We start from the raw sequence: 23,369 nt of genomic DNA, 5'->3' as shown, positions 1-23,369 counted from the left end.
ATGATCAGCTGCCATACAACTGTTTCAACAACACAAAAATTAAGAATTACTGTGATAAAGCACTTGGGTCTTGGTGTGTCTGCACAGCCAGGGAAGCTAAATCCTGAGAACTAACCTGCCTCGTCCTGCCTTCAGACAGACCCACATTGCTGGCCAGTGCTTCATATTCGTAGGAGGTGAAACCAAAAAGCCCATCTCAACAGACGGGGACCCAGTGAACCCTGTCATGCTATACATGACAGCTGGATCTTTGACTCAGGATGTCCTGAGAGCATCAATGCAAATATAAGGTCACACAGAAGCAGCTGGTTAGGAAGCCAGCAGAATGAAGATCCTCTGTTCCACAACAATTAAGGGGGAATCTTCCCAGTTTCCAGTGAAATATGAATATCACCCCAATAGTAAGAGAAAGACCATGTCTTGTCTGTCTGCTTTTGTGGGCTGTAAGCAAAAGCAAGCCTTACATTTTTTGACTAAAAGAGAAATAGAACTGAAAGTGCTTCCGAGCTGGCACTTGTCTACAAGTAATGAATACTTTTCCACACGTCACTGTACAATGTTGCATACAGCCTGGTTTGGGTGGTCTTACCACCACCTATGTGGAACACATCTTTTTCCCCAAGACAATTTTTTCCAGCCTGTTTTCCTGCATGAACAGTAAGTAGGTAACATCTCCAGTAGATAGACATGAATACTTGCCCTTTATCTTATAACTTCAGCTCTGCACTCTTGGGTTTTCTCCCCCTCGCTTACTAACAATATGATAGGTTTTCAGTAATAAAATCTGTTGTTGCTGCCTTCAACTTTTTTATAGCTCTCACTGTGTATCAGGACTTTTGGAAATGAGGGACTAATTTACCGGCCTGGCTCAAGCAGAGTTTGTGCAGGTGCTATGCACCGATAAAGGAATTTCTACCATTTAGAGTCTGTAGACATATAAAAGAGCATAAGAACTGCTTCTCTGGATCAGACCCAGAATTTTGCCTCCAACAGCAGCTGGCAGTAAACACTTAGAGCAGGGTATGAATAAGAAGAGAGCATATTTATCCAATCTCATCCATCTAAGTTTGTACCCAGTAGTCAGTCTGCAAAACATCAGCATCTTTGAAGTGGCTGACAAAGCAAATCTATCAAAGGTCCTGTTCTTCATTATACGACACAGTTGCCAAATCCTTGCTAGATCCTCACAGATCATTTTGTCCATGCTTTCCACGTTCATGCTCCTGTGTTGGAAACTTTGTGAGTTCTGCAGTAATGGAGCTAGCACAGGTCAGGAAGGAAAACATAGACCACGGACAGGAACAACATGCAGTAGCAGAGGAATGCACATGGACAAGGCCTGTGACAGTGGCTGACTGGAAGTTACTGAAGGCTGATCCCTTACCTTTAAACCTGTCATCTGAGTCACTCTCACTCTCGCTGTTCTCATCTGCAGAGAGAGGAATCAGTTAATGCAAAACCAATGCAAACACAAACTTGGTTTACTGTGGTGAAACTGGGAAAAAACATACCTCACACTAAGCCTTGTGATCCCTGCATGCTCTCTCATCAGTTTTAAAATATCTTGAATTAAACAGTTTGAATGACTCTTCAGATTGTGTTTTCCTTGGATTAAGTTTCAATTTTGCTTGATAATAAGAGCTTTGTTTTGATAAATGTGCAAAATTCATTCTCTGTCACAGCAACTGGTTGCACTGAACCCCCCGCCTCTGCTAAGCTACAAAGGTGAATGCGCCATTTGGAAAACAGATTTCAAGATTTCCACTTCTTGTTCAGATTTTGATTTTTGTTTTTTTAAAAAAAAAAAGTTACGCAGCACTCAAGAAGTCAAAGTAAGCCTTATGATCTTTCTCTGTCTGGGCGACATTTTCAGTCACTAGAACTCACCAAACTGAGTGAGAGTAACATGTGAAAATAACCTTATGACAAGATGTATTTCTGAGGTACACTCGCATTAAAGCTCTATTGTACTCCTACTACCAGCATGTCCTGAATTTCTTTTTGGCCCCTGCTTTTCCAGAAGCAGTCTGAATCACAGCGTGTTACATTCACATACCAGGAAAAAGCACGAAATAATTACAAGGTCAAAACTTTGAATTTTGGACAAAACCGACAGATGCAAATTAGTAAAAAAGTGAGCTAGGGAAGAAGCTGGTTAAGTCTAGCTGATCGTGGGTTTAATAGGACTGACAATGCTGCGAATCTCATTTATTTTTAGCTCATCCCCATTTTCTCCCCTTGCAGTTATCTTTGTTCGTAGAAGAAAGTTATAAAAGTAGAGCTCAGGATACATGTGGAAGAGAGAAAGGAATCTGTTAATCCTGTAGCGCTCAGATGGATTCACTGAACTATGACACTTGTGTCATACCTCGGAGAGATGCTGTCTCAATATTGGACATAGAAAGTTTCTTCAGTCGTTTTTTCCCTCTTTTTGCACTATAAATGGAATTGATTCTTTGGACAAGCTGCAAAATAAGAAAATGAGGAATCAGTAAGGTCAAACACTTTTCTGCCAAGAGACTTAGAATAATTCTATCCAAAAAAATAGTTTGACCACAGATGATAGGCCAGCTGAACCCCCCAAAACCTTTACTATTTCAAACTTCATTTCTTGTCTCTCTTACTTTGAATTCCATTTGTTTGACTCACTTATTCTGAACCTCACTTCTTTACCTATGGATATATTTTAAAAAACAAATAACTCAGAAAAATCTCATTTTCATAAATCTCAAAGAGATTTGTCTGTGCTGTTATGTTTGTGCAATAAAATAGTATATTCCAAGAAAGTAAAAATATAGTAAATATTAAGGACATGGGATTAATTTCCTCCTTTTTCTTTGTTTCCTGCTTGGATAGAATTTCAGACTAATTGACAAGAGCATAAAAATCTCCCTCTACTCAGAGTATTTACAGTCATGTACTTTAATATACACTCTCTAATAAGAACAGAGCTAGAAGCTAGAAGGGAAGAGCTAGATGTAAAGTAAAAATCAACTTTGTTCATGAACCAAAAATATACGAGTGGTTCTCCCCCCTCTGTTGTTGTTGTACTAGAAAAGGTTTGTTGGGGCTTTTGTTGTTGTTTAGAGCCTTGGGATTTTCACATCCCAGTTTGAACTGAAAAACTTGAAAAATGAAAAAAAGTGTGGAAAACACAATCGGCTTAAAATCAACTCTGTGCAAAGATGACAATCAGATGTTTGCTACTCTTGGACCAGGGCAGAGTCACCCACTTCTAGGGATGGGATTTTTGCAGTACAGCTGTATGAAAAAAAGTAGTATGTCTTGGCTCCTGATAGTTACTGTTTCTGTTTGATCTCAGTTTCCCTTCAGGGTACCAAAAGACCTTTCTGTAATGTCTAAAGGCTGGACAGAAATTGGCAAGCTCTGTATAGGTGACCTATCCTTTAAGTCTGATGACGCTGCCAGTACCTTTGGGATCCTCCTGGCCCGCCGTGTAGACAGCAGCTCGCTTGTGGTACTCAGGCTGTCCTCAGTGAGGCTGGAAGGGGAGGAGGGAATGCCAAGCTGAGCCAGCAGCAGCATGTCATCATGGCTGTGCCGCTTGGGCAGCCGTGGTAAGCGGTGACTCTTCCTTTCTGACCAGTTTGCAATACGCAGAGACTGGCTGCTGGGCTTCGAAGGTAGCTGCAGGAACAAGAACAGCTTGAGCTCTTCCCCTCCTCAGCAACACTTAGAGCAGAAGCGGCTCTTTTTGAGTGAGTGGTGGCTACACAAGGACAGCATGCCAGATGAGCCACTGCTCTGCGGGATATGTGTGAAAAGAAGGTTTAAGGTCTAAACGAAGAGACAGGGGTAAATATCTAAGACTATAAAGTTCAAAAAAAACCCAACAGTATTTGTGGCTTTGGTGCATTTCCACGCACCCAGATCATATCAACTCTATGAGTTTTCAAACTTAACTTAAAGGCTTGGCTGACACTGGAACACTGACCCTATTTCATTTGCAGCAGTGAAAACCAAGAGCAATTACATTGAAGTTGCTATTTCATCCTAGAGAAAGAAAGCGGAAAACTAAGCTTGCTATATTTCCACAGTGCTAAGATGTTTTAAGATCTGCCAGTGTGCAGAGGTGCGGTTACAGCTTTGTCCTGCGTTCACAAAAAAATTCCCTTAAAAACGGAAAATTTACCATGTCAGGGGACAGGGAAAATCTCATTGATAGGATTAGGCACCAAGTAATGGCTGTCTTTAAAAAAAGTGGGGCTCTTTTGGAGCAGTCCTTTGAGGAGCGCTACCCAACTCTCAGGAAGTTAATTAGAAGGCTGGCAAGGCTGGGTCCCTGCCTTCTCCTCCCAAACACAGACACTGTAAGAAGGTTAACCAGCATGCCTAGAAAAAAAGTACTATTATGTCAAACAGCTGTTAATTGGCATTTGCTAATATTCTGTTAGCAGTTATTATGAGCTATAAACCTGCAGTAATAAATGTCCTGTTTGTTCTGCTTGTAGGGCTGACCTATTACAGTACTGTACTACCTGGGATTAAACATTGATGCTTCTGTACATGTGGGTTTTGCATCACAAATACAATGTCATCAATAAAACATTCTTTTTGTATCTGATGACTTAAAAAACTGGAAGTAACAAATGAGAAAGAAGACAGAGTGATTCAAAATGACTACAAGCCAGTGTGTCTGTGGTCTCTGCTTACCACAGATTAGCATGCCAAGAAAATCTGCAGCAGTCTATAACGAAAGAAATTGGTTTTGGAGATGAATGTTGAAAGCCTGCTGACTTTCCGATCTCTTCCATTTTGTTTATCATCATTCAAGACTGAAAAGTCATGTTGCTAATCCAGCTATGTTGCTATGCTGGAAAAAATGGCTGATAAATTTTCGCTAAAGCTGCCACTCTTCAGGAAATTGAGACATTTCTATTTCTGGTCATTGGAGAACTACCCAGGCCCACAGCTGACCTGCTTTTAGTGTCTCTTTGCTTTATATATCAATGCGAAGAACCTACCAGAATAAAGATAGCCATGTAGCAAAGATACCAGAGAGTATCACAGAAGCAGTTTTAATCTGTACATTTTTTTTCATGCTGTGTGAAACAGGGAACAGCAGACAGTATCTTACTATGGACTTATATGGTTCCTACCCTAATGGTACACCATGGTGGACCTTCTAGATGCTACACAATTCCTGCTAACAAACGGACAAAAATAATTGCTATCCATAGTATGCCTCTCACTATGAGGTTATCTTCATGGCTAGAGTTTCTATTTCTCCTTACTCTGTCTGATTAGTACTTTCCACTTGTTCCCTTTTCAGTAGCTTTGCTGAGAATACTCTTGTTTTACAAGATGTGTTAGGTGCACACTATGAGTCTTCATGATACTTCTTCTGTCTCTTAGGCTGTGATGCTCACATGCAGAAGAGAAGAAAATAGTTTCAGTTTTGTTCTAGGTCAGTTTACAAGACAAAAATGGAATTTGTTGTGACCCCGTGTACAACTGCAAATTTTCTATTGAATCATTGCGAAACAAAGTACTTTTAAAAAATTAAGTATGTGATGAAATCTGTATTTTTCCTTATGAACAGAAGGATACCATAAACAACACAGCAACCTGGCATTTCAGAGCATTCACAAAAACCAGACTGCTTTGGAAAATTCTCCACAAAATGGAAAGTTTGTAGAGTTCCTGGTCTTTTACTTTATGCTGTAAACACTACTTATATAGACTTGTTAAATGCAGACACTCAGGATTTTTTTTCCGTTTTTTTTAGTATTCTTTAATTGTTGGGGGTCACACCTCCATTTTACAATAAAATGTACCACACTATATACTTCCAATTAGCAAGGTCCCAACAGGCCTCACATAACAATACATAATCACAGAATAGTCTGGGATGGAAGGGACCTTAAAGATCATCTAGTTCCAAGCCCCCTGCCATGGGCAAGGCCACCTCCCACTAGATGCGGCTGCCCAAGGCCCCATCCAATCTGGCCTTGGACACCTCAGGGGTGGTGCAGCCACAGCTTCCCTGGGCAACCTGTACCAGTGCCTCATCATTCTCATGGTGAAGAAATTCTTCCTTATGTCTTGTCTAAATCTGCCCCTCTCCAATTTATACCCAGATACATACATAGGCAAGACTAAGCTGCTGACATTTTCCCTCCTCTCCCTCCTACAAGCCCAGCAGCCAACACAGAGGCAGTTCACAAAGCAGTGCAGCCTTACAAATAATTTAGGGGCAGATTCACCTTACAACCAACTAGTGGAAAGATTCTGCTTAAAGTCATCAGGCTGCAGCCAGCACGAAGAGCCATCGGCTTCTGCAGCGCAACACTGAGCAGCTGAGCTGAAGCTGCCAAGAGCATTCCAAGCAACAATTTATGCATTTGCCTGCACTCTTTCTCCAGACTCCCTCTATCATTCAGCACAGCTGCTCTTCCTCCTGTGCTGTCACTGATTTTCTTGCAAAGTTTTAAACAAGCTTCGAGCACAGAAAGACTGGCGCCGTCATGCCGTTACCTGGGGAGGTGATGTGTATTTCCTGTCCTGCGGCGTCCACATCCTGTGCAAAGAATCCAGGGAATTCTCGGAGAGCTGATGGGATTTTCGGACCGCGTGACGGCCTTTCAGCTCCACATCCTCGTACGGGTTTTCCTTGGGTGACTCGCCTTCATGGTTCAGGTTTTGTTTTTTTTTAAAAAAAAAAAAAAGAAAAACAGACAGGAATGTGAAGTTTAAAAAAATAAAAACCATGTGAACCAAGTGAAAGGCTTTTAGAAAAGCTCCTCAGCTTTCAGCATGACTCATCCCTCTAGCTGCAGCTGGAAGTATTTGGAGGAGAACTTGGCTATGAGTTTCTACAAGTTTCTTCGGGTTCTTTTTTTTAATGGCCCTTTTTTTTGTCAATAAAATGCAAAGATTTCTCAAGACGTGCTTCTGAGCATCCACAGCTGTGGAAAATTTATAGATATATAAAAGTTAAGGCACGTAACAACTTTAAAGTGTATCAGTAGATTTTATAAATCTGTAGCAGCCACTCACAGGGTGAAACGAATAGCAATAAATAACTGTTTTCAATATACCACCCTTACACACAACAAGACAACTTTTATTTGATGCTACCTTCAATTTTCTCTTCCCTTGACAGAAGGCAAAGGGAGAATAAATGCTTCAGCTCAGTGCCAAGAGAGAGGACTGGAAAATGTAAAAGATGAAGGAGGGATTTCTGCACTGACCAAACTGCATCTTAGAAGTGTTCTATAAAACACACCATGCCTTCTAGTGAAGCAGCTGTTCATTTCTATTCATATAAAATTAAAATCATCCAGAAGGAAACTTATTCTGCCAGTAATATATAGAGCCTGGAACAGTTATTCACTAAATATGACATGAATGAAAAATACATCAAAAAGGTGACAGCAATCTTTGAATTTTTAGCATTTGAAAACCAGAACCAAAATTGTTAGTCCAGATTTACGTGAGATCCAATACCTTTCAGCAGCCTAAGGACCCACCATCTTCTCAAAACTTCTGAATTCACTAAACTTCCCACTGAACTAAGAAGTATGAAGATGAATGAGTTTCATCAGTAAAATGAATATTTTAAATCCATTTCTTTGAACAGTTCAAAATTTCAAGTTTTTCAAACACAAGGTCTTTCCAGTTTTCCAACCATCTTACACAGAAAATCACCCCCCAAGATGTGATCTACTCAAATTAAAAACTTGGAATTTGCAGAAACTTGAAACACACAGGAAGTTCAAAGATTTTAAACCAACTTGCTTTTGGTTTTATACCTAAAGATGACTCAAACTCATGGTTTTAGTACAATATATACTGCAATGCAAACTATTAAATATAAGACATTCAGATTTTACTACATACTACATCCATTAAAAAATGAAAGCAGAAAGCTATAGCGTGGTTTATTATTCTCACTGTTACAGAGAATAGTCACTGCTTTTACAGAGATGACAGTTGAGGCATAGGTATTTTTGAAAGCAAGGCCTGGATTAATATCCAGTTCATTTAACTACCATGTTTTTTGTTTGAGAAAGAATATTACAAAAGAAAACAAAAGCAGTTCGTGCTTTCTGCTTTTTGTTAAGCTTGGAAGTGTGAGACTGCTTGATTCATCAATTATAGCGATAAAAGCTTTTGCTTAGCAAGTTCACATATTCACAACACAAGTAAAAATACAGTTGTGTTTCAGCAGTGCATCATACTAAGATGTCTAGTCAAATATAAGCACAAGACTGAATGTTCTAGCTTTGTTTTAATTAGAAGCCTGAATTACTGCTGCTCTTGAAGAATGTTTGAATTGGCAATCACAGCTTATTATTTCATTCAGAGGGAATCTGATTTTAGAGGCTGCACTATCTTCATAGCCAATCCGCAAACCACATGGAAAGAACACCTTCAGGTGCACAGAGTACTTAGAAGAAAGGCCTCTTGATTAATGCAATGAACAGGATACATCTTAAGCAACAAATATTCCTACAAAAATTCAAAGCTACAATTATTCTAGGAGGAGTATGGAATTGATTGATTCCCTCTGCAGGAAAAGAAATAAATATATTGCACACTAACACTGTTACTTGTAAACTCCAGAGCTTTAGATATGATAATCATAACAACAACAACTGGTGAACTCTGCAAAATGCTGTTGCTTACTCACAGCTAATTGGACTAGCACAATAAAATTTCTTGTAAAACCAAGTCAAGTATAGGTCAAGCAAGCATTTTAGAATGGATTAACAGACTTCAAAATACCCGGCTACATTAGACAGTCCTTAAACATATGCTTCCTTGTGAAAACAAATGTTATTACATTAGTCTGCATAGTATCCAAATTCCCGAGAAGACGTAAGCTCATCAGTTGAAAAGAAACTTTTTTTAAAATGTAAAGCATTTAAAAGTTTTAGGGTGATTCTCTTTCCAAGACACTCTGTAAAAGACAATTGCTTGAACCCCGTTAAACTCAACATTACTAATGTTGGCCTAAAATATTCAGTATAGAAATAGGCCCAGAGAAGTCTTGGATGAGAGAAGAGGGAGGAGCAAGGAACTGTAAGCAGAGCCTGCTTTTCTGACTCAGATTTTCTACCAAATGAAAGCTCGGGCCAAATTCCTCTTCAGTGTAACGTGGAGGTCAGTGGAAACACCACAGGGATTTTTTAACTCTTTCTCTAGAGCTGTGAGAGTTTCTTCAGATAACTGGCTTGCTATTCAAGAATACTTGTTTCTTTTATTTTTCTTATTTGCTTAAAAATCAAATTATTTAAGACGTTTTCTTTTTCATTTTGAAATTATGCCTTGAGACCAAATAGGCCACACTTATTTATCTTTTTTTTTTTTTTAAAGAATAAACTTCCCCAACAAAATCCCTGATGATGAAAGAGTTTAAGCAATATGAAAGACCCTGGTTTTAGTGATGTGGCATTTGAATCCAGTATTTGGTTCAGCCAGTAAACTAAAAGAGATGAATTTGTCTATTTCTTCAGTAATTTTCAAACTTAAGTCAAATACCATTTTTTTACTATATGCACTCTCCCTGGGGGATGAAAACAAAAGACCAGATATGCAAAAAAAAAGCACTAGGCAGCCTAAACAGACTGATTGCTGGGTGCCAAGAGCAGGAAGCACAAGTAACAAGAAACTCGAGAAGTCAAGCAAGCTAAAATGACATGTGAGGGTACCCTGAACTGCCTTAAGAGCAACATCTAGTCCTGTCACTGTGCCCTGCAACTCCCTTCACGGGGAAAGACCTGGGAACTGATGGCCACCAGCAGAAGTAGGTCCCACACCGGACGGAGGCTCTGGGAAAGGGCTGCAGTGGTGGCTGATAAAGTTGCTGTAGCACAAACAAAAGGAAAGCTTCCACATAGCTGGGCTGGCCAACACCATCAGTTCTGCAGACCCAAGGATGTTCACAATGTGCAAGTGTTTTTGCATTCATTGGGATTTACTGCAAAAGGAAAACACATTTACAATGAAAGAGCAAGGTAACACCCTTGCTCCTTCCATATGGATATCTCTATTGGAAACCAAAATGAGAAACATTATGCAGTATAGAGGAAAGGCTTGTCTTAATGAGGCTGATCCAACTGCCACCCAAAACAGCAGACTATCACTGACTTCAAAGGAAGCTGAATCAGGCTCCCCGAATGCATATTGTCACACCAAATACTGGCAAATACTGTCTCTACTCACCATCCCTGCTTTCAGATCAGTTCCTTTTATAAGCATTTTTTTCCAAGTTTCCCATTCTCTTGAATTCTACGTACGAAATTGCTGCGTTAGCACAGGACATTTATCTACATGACATTTATCTTCAGACAATCTCACAGGCAATTTAATGATTGGCCCACAGAAGAAAGGAAAAAAAAAAGATAAAATAACCACTAATCTTTACAAAAGTCCTGAAGAATGCAGTGCCTTGAGCTTAAGGATCGATGAGTTTCCTCCAGCAGCTGTAATTCCTCACTCTGTGATGCTCTGCAATTCAGCCCCACCAAGTCCTGAGACAGCACAAAACGTTCCTCTGACTATCCTCTCACAAGCGGCAAACGAAGCAGAGGCAGGCTCAGCAAGCCTGTCTCAAGCCGAGAAAGGAGTGAAAAGTAAGGCTGAGGGGGAAAAAAAATGCAAGCAGACATCTTCACTATAAATGGCAGAAAGCAGGGAAGTGCATCATTTTGTTCTAGATGGGAGAAATAATTATCAGAGGGATGAAGTGATTCACTGAGTGCTGATTATAACTCTTGCCTTTCACACCACCAGGGAGACAGAAGAATCAAGCAGCAGGTATACAGTAAGAGAAAAGGCTCATTCACTTGTGTTAACTTGGGTGGCTAAATTAGGAGCCAACGCTCACAGAGATATGGTCTCCAGAGGGTGACGCTGAATGCCAAAGTTAAAGGCCCACCACCTCCCTTCCTCGCTACATAGAAAGCACAAGTTTCTGAGCTGTATGGCTGAGTGAGGCAGTTAGCACCTCACACATGAAAAAGTGTATTTCCTGCATACCACAGCACATGCACAAAATATATAGGGCAATTAATGTATTTTACATTATGGTGAACTGGGAGATGAAAGCTTTAACTGCTGCCCCAGTACAGACTTGGGGAAAAAGCAGCATATGCCTCCAGAGGCAAGGAGCTGGAAATAATGGTAGTAAACGGGCAGGAAAAGAGATTCAATAGGCAGAATGAGGACAGAATAACAGACAAGTAGAGGTACCCAAATGAGAAGTCTGTAAGACCTTCTGATACTTGTGAAAACTATTCCCTGCACCTTTTCAAGTGCTCTGTAAAAATCAACAGGAGGCACAACATCGACTCCTCTCAAAACATCGTCCCTCATGGCACCTACAAATTCTTGAACTACCTTTTCTGCCCTCTGCCCATGACCTCTGTTCAGTTGTAGATATTTCCCAATTTATCCGGCTCATGCACATTTGGAACACACAAGCCCTTGCTGAACATCAAGATAAAATAAAACTCAGCAAGAAAGTAGCAAGCAGAGGAAGGTGGTTGGGGAATTCTGCTTTTCCTGCCCTTCAAGACGATGCAATGGGAATAAACCCCTGAGTGAGGAAACAGCTTGGGATTGGCATGCTGTGCAGATTTACAGCTCCCCAGCACCTCTGGACACTTAAGTCCAAAGAACAGCTGGATGGTGAGAATCCAGGTGTGTTCTGAGTATGCATTACTCATATTATTCATAAAAACACACAGACACAAACTCATACTGCCAGTGCTGGAGAGAAATTCTGCCACTGGGATGTTTATGAGCATGTTTGGATCAAATGGATGAAAACCACAAAATTTCCACACTCTTATAAAGTATCTGAGCTTAGATCTTTAGTGCACAGATGAGCTCTTTCAACCTAAGAGAAGCTGCAACTGTACATCTCAGCTGAGGACTTTACCCCAGGAATCTGTAGAAAGAGTATCTATTTCAAAATCAAATTACAGCTAAGGCACATTATAGCTGCTTTGAAAAGCAAGTGTCAAATAGCACTAAGTTACAGGCCATTACCTGCTTATAATCCTACCATCCAGTGTCTCAGCTCAGCACCGTGTTCTTGGAAAAGTAGTAGAGCACCTGTAACGTGCAGAGTGACAAGTCTAAAATACCATCAGCCTTTTGATCCCTGGTCCAAGGAGTTTGTAGACAACAGCCTATCATTCCTGGACTTTTCCAGTTTTGCTTTGCCTTGCAATAAGAAGATACACTGCAGATACTTTCAGCTCCCTGCTATCTCTGCACAGAGTGCAAGAGCTTAGAGCTGCAATCATAATGAAGCATTTGATGGAGAAAAATAAGCATAGCTGATAAATGAGTAAGAAATTTCACCTCAAAAAGTCATCCATTTAACATTCATGTTCTTGAAAACACCTAATGAGCAGCTGTTATCATGGCACAGCACCAGCATGCCTAAACTGCTTGCACTTCACAGAGGTCTAACCCTGCTGACTTCAACACAGTCTTTGTGAATATAAGCTAGAATTTGGGAGAGCAGCCTCACAGTCATTTTACTCTCTGTTTTACTAACATGAGGCATTGACTAGAAAACCAGGCAATAAAGCTGACAGAGACTGTCAAAAGAAGCTGTAGTGGATGGCATAGCTGTGAGACTCCATAGTGAAAAATAGGGATCTAAATAAAGCATGAACAGATTATTAAAAATAATTTAAATCCATGTATCCCAATGTAGCAACAAAGCAGCAAGCTGATCATCAATAGGATCAGAAAGCTAGAGTATTTGGCTTTACTTTGACAGACTCATTATGGATACTGTTTGATTTAATGCTCTCTGCTCTGGCCGCTGTTACCCCACACTATTATTAAAATTGCCACAGTTACACTTTCCAAAAACTCAGATGCTTTTTAGACTGTGAAAGGTAAAGTAGGGGCATGGAAGAAGACAGGAACACACATTTTCCTGATCACTGTCTACACAATTGTTTTGTAGCAATCCTAGCTCTGTCTTAGACTAAACTTTCCAGAGACTTCCTGGTAAGGTTCTCACTGAAAACCCAAGGTGTTTTCAGAGAAGCAACTAGCACAGAACCACTGGCAGAGGTGCAATCTCTCCATTTGCTTCAGCTTCCCAGCAGCTCAGCAAATCCAGTTTCTCCTAGATTTGTATAAGCCTTTTGACATGAGATAGTAACACGACAGACAATAATGCAATATGAAAGCATGACAGGCAATAACGTGGCATGTGACGACGGGATTTTTACTGGAAAGATCAGCTTGCTGTCTTTCTAACCTTTTTCCACATTTACTGGAAGAACTTTGCAAATGTTCTAATTTGAAAGTAATGTCAAGCTGGAACATCTTCCAACTGGACCTCAGTCATCATTTCTGCAGCTCTTGGCACACACAGTGGAGGATTCAGTAAAACAACTAAATCATCCCATTTGTTACATGACATGCACTACATTCAATTTACAGCCGAGTTCAAAACAACTAATTGGTTTAGGAGAGATGAGGTGCCTTACCACGAGGGATAAAGGAAGTGATACGCTGTTCTGGACTCCACAAGGAAGGTTAAGCTAAGAACATTCCCTCCACACTAAGAATCTTGCTTGTAGGTTCATACCTGCCTATTTTAACTGCTCAGGCACCCACCCACCTGGGTTAGGCTGCCCTGACACTCCACTTAGTAATGCTGATTTGAGACCTATTGCTCCATCTCCTCTCTTATAAGTTCTGATGTATTGGGAAATAGCCAAGAGACCAAGATTCATCCATTCTCATCTCTCAGGAAAAGACTGCACTGACCCAAGCAAAACAAAACCTGGCCCTCACTAATTTCAAGGAGAGATAGCTACCCCAAAAGAAGGACAATTTGCTCTCAGTCTGACTACCTGAAATTTTTATACAAGACTTCTGTGGACATTATTTTATTCCAAAAACAAACAAAAAAAACCAAAACAAAAAAAAAAGAACTTTTCTAGGCCTGGTACCAACCTGACTGGTTTGGGGCTTTATAATGATTTATTTTTCACCCAACTCAGACTGTGGAGAACGCCCATGCAAACCCAGAGCTAACTGTCCTGTTATAGTGCAGACATAAACAAGATGATTCTCCCCAAACTTGCCAGAGGAAAACAGCTAAACAACTGTGTGTAACTACACTGTTTTGCTTTTCAGTCACCTTAGATGTCAGTTGTAACAAAGTTCAATTATATACCCCTAGAAGCACCGTGATTAGGTTGCTACCACTAATCTAATTCCTCTTAAGGTGCAAAAAACATCAGTCAAGAGAAATATCCAGCTATTGAAAGGGCTCGAAATCTCCTAAACACAGCACTGAACAGGTACAGAGAGCAGAAGGGTGCTTAAGAAACCCCGTCGAGGAGGGCCAGCTGCCAATGTGACCATGGATTGCAGGATGCTCCCAATGGAAGCCCACCAGCAAGGGCTCGTTCAGAAATTGATCCTGGTTTTAGAGATCCCATAACCATGTTTCCTGGGGCATTGCTTTACATTCTAGACTGCTTCAGCTCTAGCTGTCAAAGCAGACACAGAAGCTGTCAGCACATGCTTCTCCTTCAATTGTCTCAGTTCTGCTGTCTGCATCCTTTTCTTGCATTTCCCCCTCCATAGAGATTTCCCACACAATTTATCTATCACCTTTTATTTAAAGCTAATCTGACTCACTGCTGACTGAGAGCTTCACAGACTCCAGAAGGGCGTTCTGACTAGCTTCATCAATTACTTCTCAACAAACATAAATACAACCAGAGATGGGCCTGAATTCAAGCTCTGCCTTTGAACATTTATTTCTAAGCCAGGAAGAATTCTGTATTCCCAGCAAGTATGTGTGACTGACTCTAGTCTCCTCAATGGACCACAGAGGAACTGTGATGTGGAGATCAGGAGAAATGAGGAAAAGATGGAACCGATTTCCAAGGCAAGCCTTCCAGCTGGCCCTTACCACCACAGACAATACCAAAACCCCAGATCCAAAGGCTTGTGCTCTTTCAGAACCAGAACTCAATTGCTGAATCTCAGCTTTAAAATAAAAACATTTCCACTTTTAACTTTGCCTAAAACTGTGGCATTGCCTGGAAGAAAGATTTTTTCACAGGAATGTGTGCCAGTTGCCTGAACCATACACTTTTGACTATCCTTTTCTTGCCCAAGTCATCCATCCCTCTTCAACAGCTAATCCACAGCTGGGTTCTCATTCTAGATGCTGGAGTTTCCTTAAGAAAAGCAGTTCCTCAGCCAGTAGGTACTTGATGGACTCCAACTTCTACAGTATATCCTAAAATATCAGTTGAAAAAATACTCACATTTAAGGTACAGACCAGACCTGGCTGTATGTAACTGGCATATGCTGGTGTCCCCAGGCTTTGTGTTCCTAGGGACCTCACTGCCAGTGAAATATCAAAATATCCCCAGGGCAGTAGCAGACACTTATATTCTGCCTCACGGGAATTTGATGGAGAGGAATAAACTGAAATATCTATTTGAGCCCTGCAGTGATACCGGCTGTTCTATGCACCGGGGAAAAGCCTAGAAGGAAGCCTGCCAACCAATGCAGAGGAAGGTCTAATGCCACCCCAAACTGCTGGGCACATATCAATGCATGTGGCCAAGCCACACAGAGATTGGGTTTTTTCACCACAGCCTCACACGGTGAGTGCTCAGAAAAGCTCCAGCCACAAAGTCAAGCCACTCCTGTCCCCAAGAAAAGTACAGCCTAATCCCAGCTGTAGAATCTAAAACAGAGTTTAATTCATTAGTGTTACATTTCATGTTAGTTAACAGAGTTCTAAGAGTGCTTTTGACCATTGCAACAGCACCAGACTTGCATGTGAGCCAGTCAGACAGAATGGAGGACCTTACCAGGACAATACCTCTGTTCTAATATACGTGGCTGAAATAAACTCATTCTCATACAAACTACTCTTCTTATCGCACCAGTAAGAGACTAAGCCCCTCAGAAGATAAATAATCTGATTCTCATACACCTGGGCTACGTGCTGAATATTCCACCTGTGACTTCAAAACCAGCAGAGAAGCAAGAAACCCTGTTAGCTACCATCTTCAGTAAGGAAAAGCATTTCAATCGCTTTCATTCTTCTTGGGAAAACAAATGCTTTAAATGAAGGCCAAGCAGCTACTGGACAGGACAAACAGAGTTGTGCAATTTCAAACTAAACATTCTCAATGTGTAATACAATGCAACACACACAGTGTATATTTACTTTCTGAATTGTGAGTGCAATTTCTCTTACAAACAAAATTTACATGGTTTTACTGGATTTTCTCAAATGAAACAATATTGCGCCCTTAACCTTACCCTCACTTTACTCATTCAGCTTTTTTTTGCTGATGACAACAAGTGCTTTCTTCTAGAGGTCAGATGAAAAATGCCTCAGGGACACCAGAGATTAAATAACAATATTTAAATATTTCAACTGCATTTAGGGGAACAAGCTAGAAAACTGAAACTGTATCGTACGTATGACAGGAAATACTGTTGTCCAGAAACACAGCAGAGGCAACTGTCTCAGACATCTCTTAATACTCTTGAATTTACACAAAGCCAAGTATGGTTTCCCCAACTGGATTCACAAAGCCACATCAATTTTGTTCTGATTAAAGACTCATTCAAAACCACAAGAAGCAAAACAATGCTAAGTTTACTATGGCTGCCACATGTGAATGCTAGTACAGGAGATGAATGAAGTCCACATGGTTCCTTACACATGGAATATAGCTCTGATTAATATTAGGAATGTGCACCCCTTTATACAAATGTTTCTTGATTAATGCAGAATGGATCGTTATGTTCCAATCTAGTACCTGTCTTGAATTTAACATGCAGATATTTCATCTATTAAAGTGTACAAAAATACTATAAAATTAAACAAAGAGTCCAGTTCATAGTATCAATGGATTTCAAAGAACAACCATTTTTTGGTTTAACGTACCTTAAAATGTTGGTTTGGGTTTTTTTAAACATCAGCTCTCAAAATAACATAAACTAGCCATAGCAGTTCCATCACTGTTCTGGCCAGTAAAATAGTAAGGGCACCAGGAGAAACACAAAGGTTTAGTGCGCATATGCATCAGATGAGTGCATCATATAATAAACTCAAAGCCCATGACTCTTGTCCAATCACTTCCAGGCTTAGAAGCTGTATTTTGACCATTTTCCTAATCTAAGTGAGAGCAATCAGTACCTCACACAGTATCTTGTAGATATCAAACATTAAATATGCTTTTTAGAATATGATACCTTCTGATAGGTAATTCACAACTGATACACAGCTCTCCTCTGCCTTCCAGTGAGGGACAGATATCTGCTGAGGGACACCAGACTGGGGGATGCAGCAACAGACTGGGCTGATGTTCCAGAGGACCCCAGCAAACTGAAGGAATGACTCAATGGGCACTTCAGGAAGTTTAGGAAAGACAAATAGGGTCCCACATGTGGGTCAGAGTAATCCTGCAGCACTCCATGCTGGTTAGAGAGCAACTCTGCAAATCATAGAATTTTGGGTTGGAAGGGACCTTAAAGATCATCTAGTTCCAACCCCCAAATGAAAAGTTTAGGGTCCCAGCAGGTAACAAACTGAACATAAGGCAGCAGCATGTGCCCATGGCAAGGAAGGCAACCACACCTTGCCTGCATTAGCAAAGATTTGGCCAGAATGTCACGGGAAGTGGCAGTTGCCCTCTATTTGGGACCTGCAAGGCTGCATCTGCAGTATTCATGGTACCAGACAGACATCAACAAACATCTAGATAGTCTAGAGCAAGGCTGCTAAGATGGTCAGGGCTGGGACATACAAAATAAGTGAGAAAAGAGTGAGAGAACCTGTGACCATTTAGCCTACAGAAATCTAGAGGGGGAACCAATTGCTGTCTTCCACTACCTATAAGGGGGTTATGGAACACGCAAAGGCAGATGCTTCTTGGAGGTGTATGGCAAAAGGATGAAAGACAACAGTCATAAATAAGCAACAAGGATAATTCTGACTGGATAGAAAGAAAAATACCTTCACAGTGATATCAAGAAAAAATTCCTCACAATGGAGTTTGAGCCGTGGAACAGGCTGCACTGACAGGCAGCAGAACCACCCTCCTAAGATACTTTGAAAACTCAGCCAGATGTAGACCTGAGCAACCTGATCTAACTTTGAAACTCGCCCTGCTTCTGTGAGAGGTTGGACCAGCTGACTCCCTTCTAACCTGATTTTTTTTTAAATTACTCTGTCTCACAGTAGAGTGCTTAGAGCATTGCTCAAGATCCACAGCCTTTTTTTTTTCTTATGTTTTAACACTTACTTGCATTTTAATTCAACAGTGAGTAGGGTGGGAGAGGATTTTATTAAATTTATTACTACAGTGACAATGTTTCATCTACACACAAGCTTTCAGGGAGGCAGAGACTCAGCTAGCTACAAACAAAAAACCCACTGCCACCTTTAAGGCAACTGTCTGCAAAGAAAACCCAAAGCAGCAGTGACAGAGTCCTTGATAGCTCTGAAACAGATGTAAATCTATAAAATAAACTCAGCCTTACAGACACCTGGTTTGCATGAGTACAAAAGTGCTACTTAGAGACTTGGGTCTAGCACTACTGGCATAAATTACGCAGATGTGATACACAAAACGACAACAGTTTCTTTAAAGCTAGAGATCAAACTACTTTGGCTAGTCTTTAATCGTACTTGACAGTTCGTGCAAATTATGCCAAATTGGTATTCCCCTTGCACTGCCTGTATTGAATGAAGTCCATTGGAAAGAGATTGTTAGGAAGCAGCTTAAAACAATGGAGTTCTGTGTTTGTCCACAGATCTGGAATTTTGCATTCTCTTCCCACTGCCCAGTCAAAATACCCAAATTATAATCAGCAGAGAACTGGCTTATGGTTCCATGAGCTGGAAGAGGCCACCATGATTTTGTTTTACTGAACCCAGAATGACTTCTTGTTTGAAGAAAGCTTCTTACCAGTCCTGTACAATTTATTTTGGTATTTAACAAACCAAAGCAAGGAAAAGAAGTGTTACCATCTAATATCTGGCAACACATTCACGGGTCCAGAGCAAAGATGAGCACTGTAATTAATGCACAATACATTTTCAAGTGCAAATTGCATGGTGGCCTGACTGTTCATGGAGAAGGCAAATGATTGCATAAGAACACTCTCCACAGAAAAAAACTTTTTAGTATTTACATATAGGCTCTCATTTTTGTTAACAGACACTGAACAGCAACATTCTTTTGTGTTCTAAAAGCGTTTTTTTTAATGGTATAAAGGGACAGTAAAATTGAAAATGGAAAGAGTAAACTCCTGTTTTCACTGAGGCTGACAAGATGCCTCAAGATGAAACTTGTGGCTACTGTTCCTTGCTGTATCAAATGATATAACGAAGAAGAGTTTTGTTCTGGCATCTTTGCTTGCCCTTCAAACATTTGTAAGCAGCATTAGAGTGCCTCTGGTCCTCCTTTTTACTAGACTAAACAATCTGGGCTTGTCAGCGTCTCTTCAGAGGACATGTACTCTTGGGCCCCTGACTATCTTGGTAGCCCTCCAGATTTCAGTAGATAAAGGTTCATTGTCCACAGTAAAATGAAATGCCTTTTGTATCTGTTGTAATAATACAACACTGAAAGAGTTAAAAACAATGCATATATTCATCACTTGTGTGGAAAATCTGTGCTCTGAAGGGCTGCCCAATTTTCAGTAATTATAACAACTTTTTTGATGTTAAAAGAATGTATGCATAGTCCATCCTTCTAAGATGAAAAGAAATATGTTTTTCTTGTGAAGATTAATCAAAACATTGTTTTTGTTGTGCATTCCTGATTGCTCTATAGCTAAAAGAAATTAATTTTTCTTTAACCAGCAACTAGGACTAAGGAGAGACCAGGAATGGTGATACAAACAACTCCTTTGGGGCAGTCTGCACAGGAGTCCTGAAAAGTTCAAGCTGACCACACAAGCCTGTGAGGTTAATCTTGCCATTGGATAGTTCTGTAAACACTATCTCAAGTTCAGTTCTTTACATATTTACGCCACCCAAGGCTTCAAGCCAAGGCCTTGATAAAAAGAATTATTTGGTTCTTAGAAAGCACGGCAAAAAGCTGATGAAACAGATTGTTTCCAATACTACCTGATGAAGTACAAAAGAATCAAGGCTTTCTGCGTGCAGACTGAAAGTTATGTTTGCACTGATCCATCAAATCCATTTACCCTCCATTTAATCTCTCTTTACTGACAGCACTGAATGCTCTTGCACAGGGCAACAGTTCAACAATACCTGGTCTGCCCACAACTGCTGAGCATCCTGCTCTGAGCCCATGTACTGCAACACATTCTTACCTACAATGTCTTCATAGGCATTTTCTTCTAAAGTGCTCTTGGATCCAAACTTATGCTGGCTCTCAGTCCCATTTTCAGTTGGGGAGGGAGGGTACAGGGATTGCAGACTTGACGCATCCTCAAACTCAAAGGATTTTCTGAAGTTTAAAACAGTAAGTAATTAGTAACTAGAATGTAAAATTACTCAAACATTTAGCTGAGCATTTTTCTGCTAAGAAATATACATAAAATGACCAACAAATAAAAAAAAAATCACACTTGGCTTTAAGGACCAACTTTTAGAGGACCCCAAGTCCTGTGCTCGCAGCAGACTTCAGTAATCTGTGACACTTTTATGAGGTTGGAAGCATTATCCCATTATGGAGACAGGGAGAAAATACAAAGAAAGGATGCGATATTTTTCAGAGGTTACAAAGTAAGTTTGCAGCACAGTTCTCAGATTTGAAATTTCTTTGCCCTTGCCAGAGGCCCCAGAAACAGTCTCTCCTCAAGAAAGACATTTCTCTGGAAAGCGTTAAAGCGTTCCTCCACCAGTTGCTCTGGGAAACACAGCCCTTAGTTTGAAAACACTCACATGTCTTGAACGTCCAGATATGTTCCCATGTAAAGGTCAGTGTAGAAATGCCAAAGGCAGACTCATGTGAAAGTCACCCATTTCTCTCGCACACCCTGTGTCAAGTACTGGCAGCAAAGGACAAATTAAGGAGAAAAATGATGGCTCTCTGGGGCAGGCAAGAAACACAACTGAGGCACTATGAAGGTTCAGGCTTTCTAGCAGGAAAGTGAGGAGCAGCTGGGTGAGGTGAGCCCCCACTACTTGTCTCCCACCCAGGTACTTGAAAGAGAGGCGATTCACTGCCTCTCCCCAACACCTGGCCCAGTGCTGCCAAGCAGCTCTGGGTGAGAAGGAGCCTCCCCATTCTCCAGTTTGCCCAGCACTTGCTCTCTGAGGCACCATCTACACTGAGGTTGGGAGGTGCATGGTTTGCATGGCTAGCTGTACAGGGGCTAGCATTCATTTCATCGATTTAGTGTTGAGGATGAAATTGTGTGAAAAATGGGCTCAGGTCAGAGTATAAATCCTGAGGTGCTGTGAGACTTGCAGAGACTGTGCTGACATCCGTACTTCACTCACTGGTACCTGAATCAGCTTAACACTAAACCAACCTGCCATCAACCCCTTTCCTCTTCTCCCCAGATAGAGTGAAACCTAGGTTGACAGCATATCCATATGGCAGTGGCAAAGCCTCATGAGACTTCAGCGTCTTAGCTGGCACAAGAGTATCCCTACAGTGACTATTTGCATTTGACACTGCATTGAATGCACACCTACTAGCAGTTACCAAAGATGTCTAGGCACCAAATTCATACCTGTGTATGAAACAAGACTTTCTCAACTAATTAAATATCCAGCTCGTATAGATTTCAAGGCAATGCTGTGATGCAGTGATGCTGCACAGGACCACAGGAATTGTGGGCCCGCACTCAGATGTGGTACATGTGTCCCAAGCTTGTCCTGTGACACTCCTCTCCTGACCTGTGTCAATGCCAGCTGATCTCCAACCACCAGGGAACATCGAGCTCACATCAAACTGAAGCATAAAAGCTACTGTGGGCACCAAGTCCTCTGAATACAGATTGGCTCTATGCCAGCAGGCATATATGAGAGACTTCATAGATTTTACTATAATAGTAAATTAACCACCACAAAGAAAACCAGTATTTTCAAGCAAAATATTAGAAGAATAAATATCCACAGTTCATTTTTATGACATTCCAGTGAGTGCAAAGCACACGTATGTTCAATCTGAAACACAGATACAAGCTGTAGATGTAATGAATTAAGTCTGTTCTCAAAGACAGAACAGTTTAAAGAATGAGATTTCAATAACTAATATTAACAAAATACTCTTAGATGACTTGCATGGTCTCAAGCTCTTCATAAATGCTGGAATTTTCCTCACTGTAACTAAAGGAAGGATAGTAGTAAAGACAATAAAGTTAAGAATTTATTTAGGATTTCCACTCAGCTTTTAAGTCAGTCCCTGCAATTTTGGGAGGTTGATTTAAACTTAGATCACCATTAATCAGAGGTAAGTCCAGAAAAATCATTAAACTACAGTAAAGTAAAGCTGTTACAAGCAAATGGAAACCTACTCTGTACTATATCAAACTGATTTGCAAGAATCATCAGGTACACATGATAATACTATAAATCCTACAACATATACCTTACTAATCACAAATTAATAAATATGGCTTTTGTTGTGGGCTTGTATCTACTAGCCCCATCCAGGATTGAGGCTCCATTGCTGAACTGTGCTGTTGTCTAACTCCGCTATAATGGGAGTCTGAACCTGTGGAACAGCAGGTGCAAGCATGAATAGTGTCTCTTCTTGAACGAATTTTCAAAACTTCATCTCAGAAAATCATTGTAACAAAATACCATGCTTCTTTGATAATTTGTATGGTCACAAACTCAGGATGAGTGTGTACTCAGAGACTGACTTCAATCACTTAGTCACAGGTCACATAGTGATTCTGTGCAAGAATTTTTCTCCTGTTATTAATTTCTCTCTGCCACCCATCCCCCAGACTATTTTACCACTTGCCCTTTAATTTTCCAATAAAGGTTATCATTTACAGCAGATCATTAAAAAAACACTGTTTGTTTTCTCTACATTGGAAATGCTGTGCTGAATGAGGTCAGCTTCATTTCACAAATTCTTGTTAAAATCTCAGTTCACTTCCTCTCACTGAGATTACTGCCAGAACTCAAAGATAAGAACTGCTAACCAGAGCTTAGCTTTCCAAATTTCACCTCCCCACCACCCGGCCTTTCTCAGAGAAACAACAGACATCAGCAGAGCTGTTTGATCCACTTAAGAAGCAGGTGTCTCTTGAAAGTAAAGAACAGAATCTGAAGGTTCCTCTCCTCCGCCTGCCCCGGAGTACTCCAGGTCAGGTGGTGCTGACATGAACTTTAACTGAGCCAACATCAAATACAAGATAATGAACTGCTAGTGTG

At 40.6% G+C, this 23,369-nt stretch overlaps 1 protein-coding gene across 6 annotated transcripts in view; it reads right to left on the bottom strand.

Moving 5' to 3' along the window:
* DENND2B (DENN domain containing 2B) overlaps positions 1-23,369 on the bottom strand; it is a 181,182-nt gene that overhangs the window by 45,666 nt on the left and 112,147 nt on the right. For 5 of the 6 annotated variants that reach the window (XM_069857607.1, XM_069857605.1, XM_069857609.1 and 2 more), the window contains 5 exons: positions 20,342-20,478; positions 6,499-6,647; positions 3,433-3,648; positions 2,369-2,465; positions 1,385-1,429 (listed from right to left, as the gene is read on the bottom strand). In XM_069857607.1, coding sequence (XP_069713708.1) covers positions 1,385-1,429; positions 2,369-2,465; positions 3,433-3,648; positions 6,499-6,647; positions 20,342-20,478 — 644 coding nt within the window. The remainder of the gene's footprint in view (positions 1-1,384; positions 1,430-2,368; positions 2,466-3,432; positions 3,649-6,498; positions 6,648-20,341; positions 20,479-23,369) is intronic. The other variant, XM_069857608.1, reaches the window with a different exon arrangement.

Source organism: Phaenicophaeus curvirostris, chromosome 5, assembly GCF_032191515.1.
Source record: "Phaenicophaeus curvirostris isolate KB17595 chromosome 5, BPBGC_Pcur_1.0, whole genome shotgun sequence".
Lineage (NCBI taxonomy): Eukaryota > Metazoa > Chordata > Aves > Cuculiformes > Cuculidae > Phaenicophaeus > Phaenicophaeus curvirostris.
This window is presented reverse-complemented; position numbering and strand designations above follow the sequence as displayed.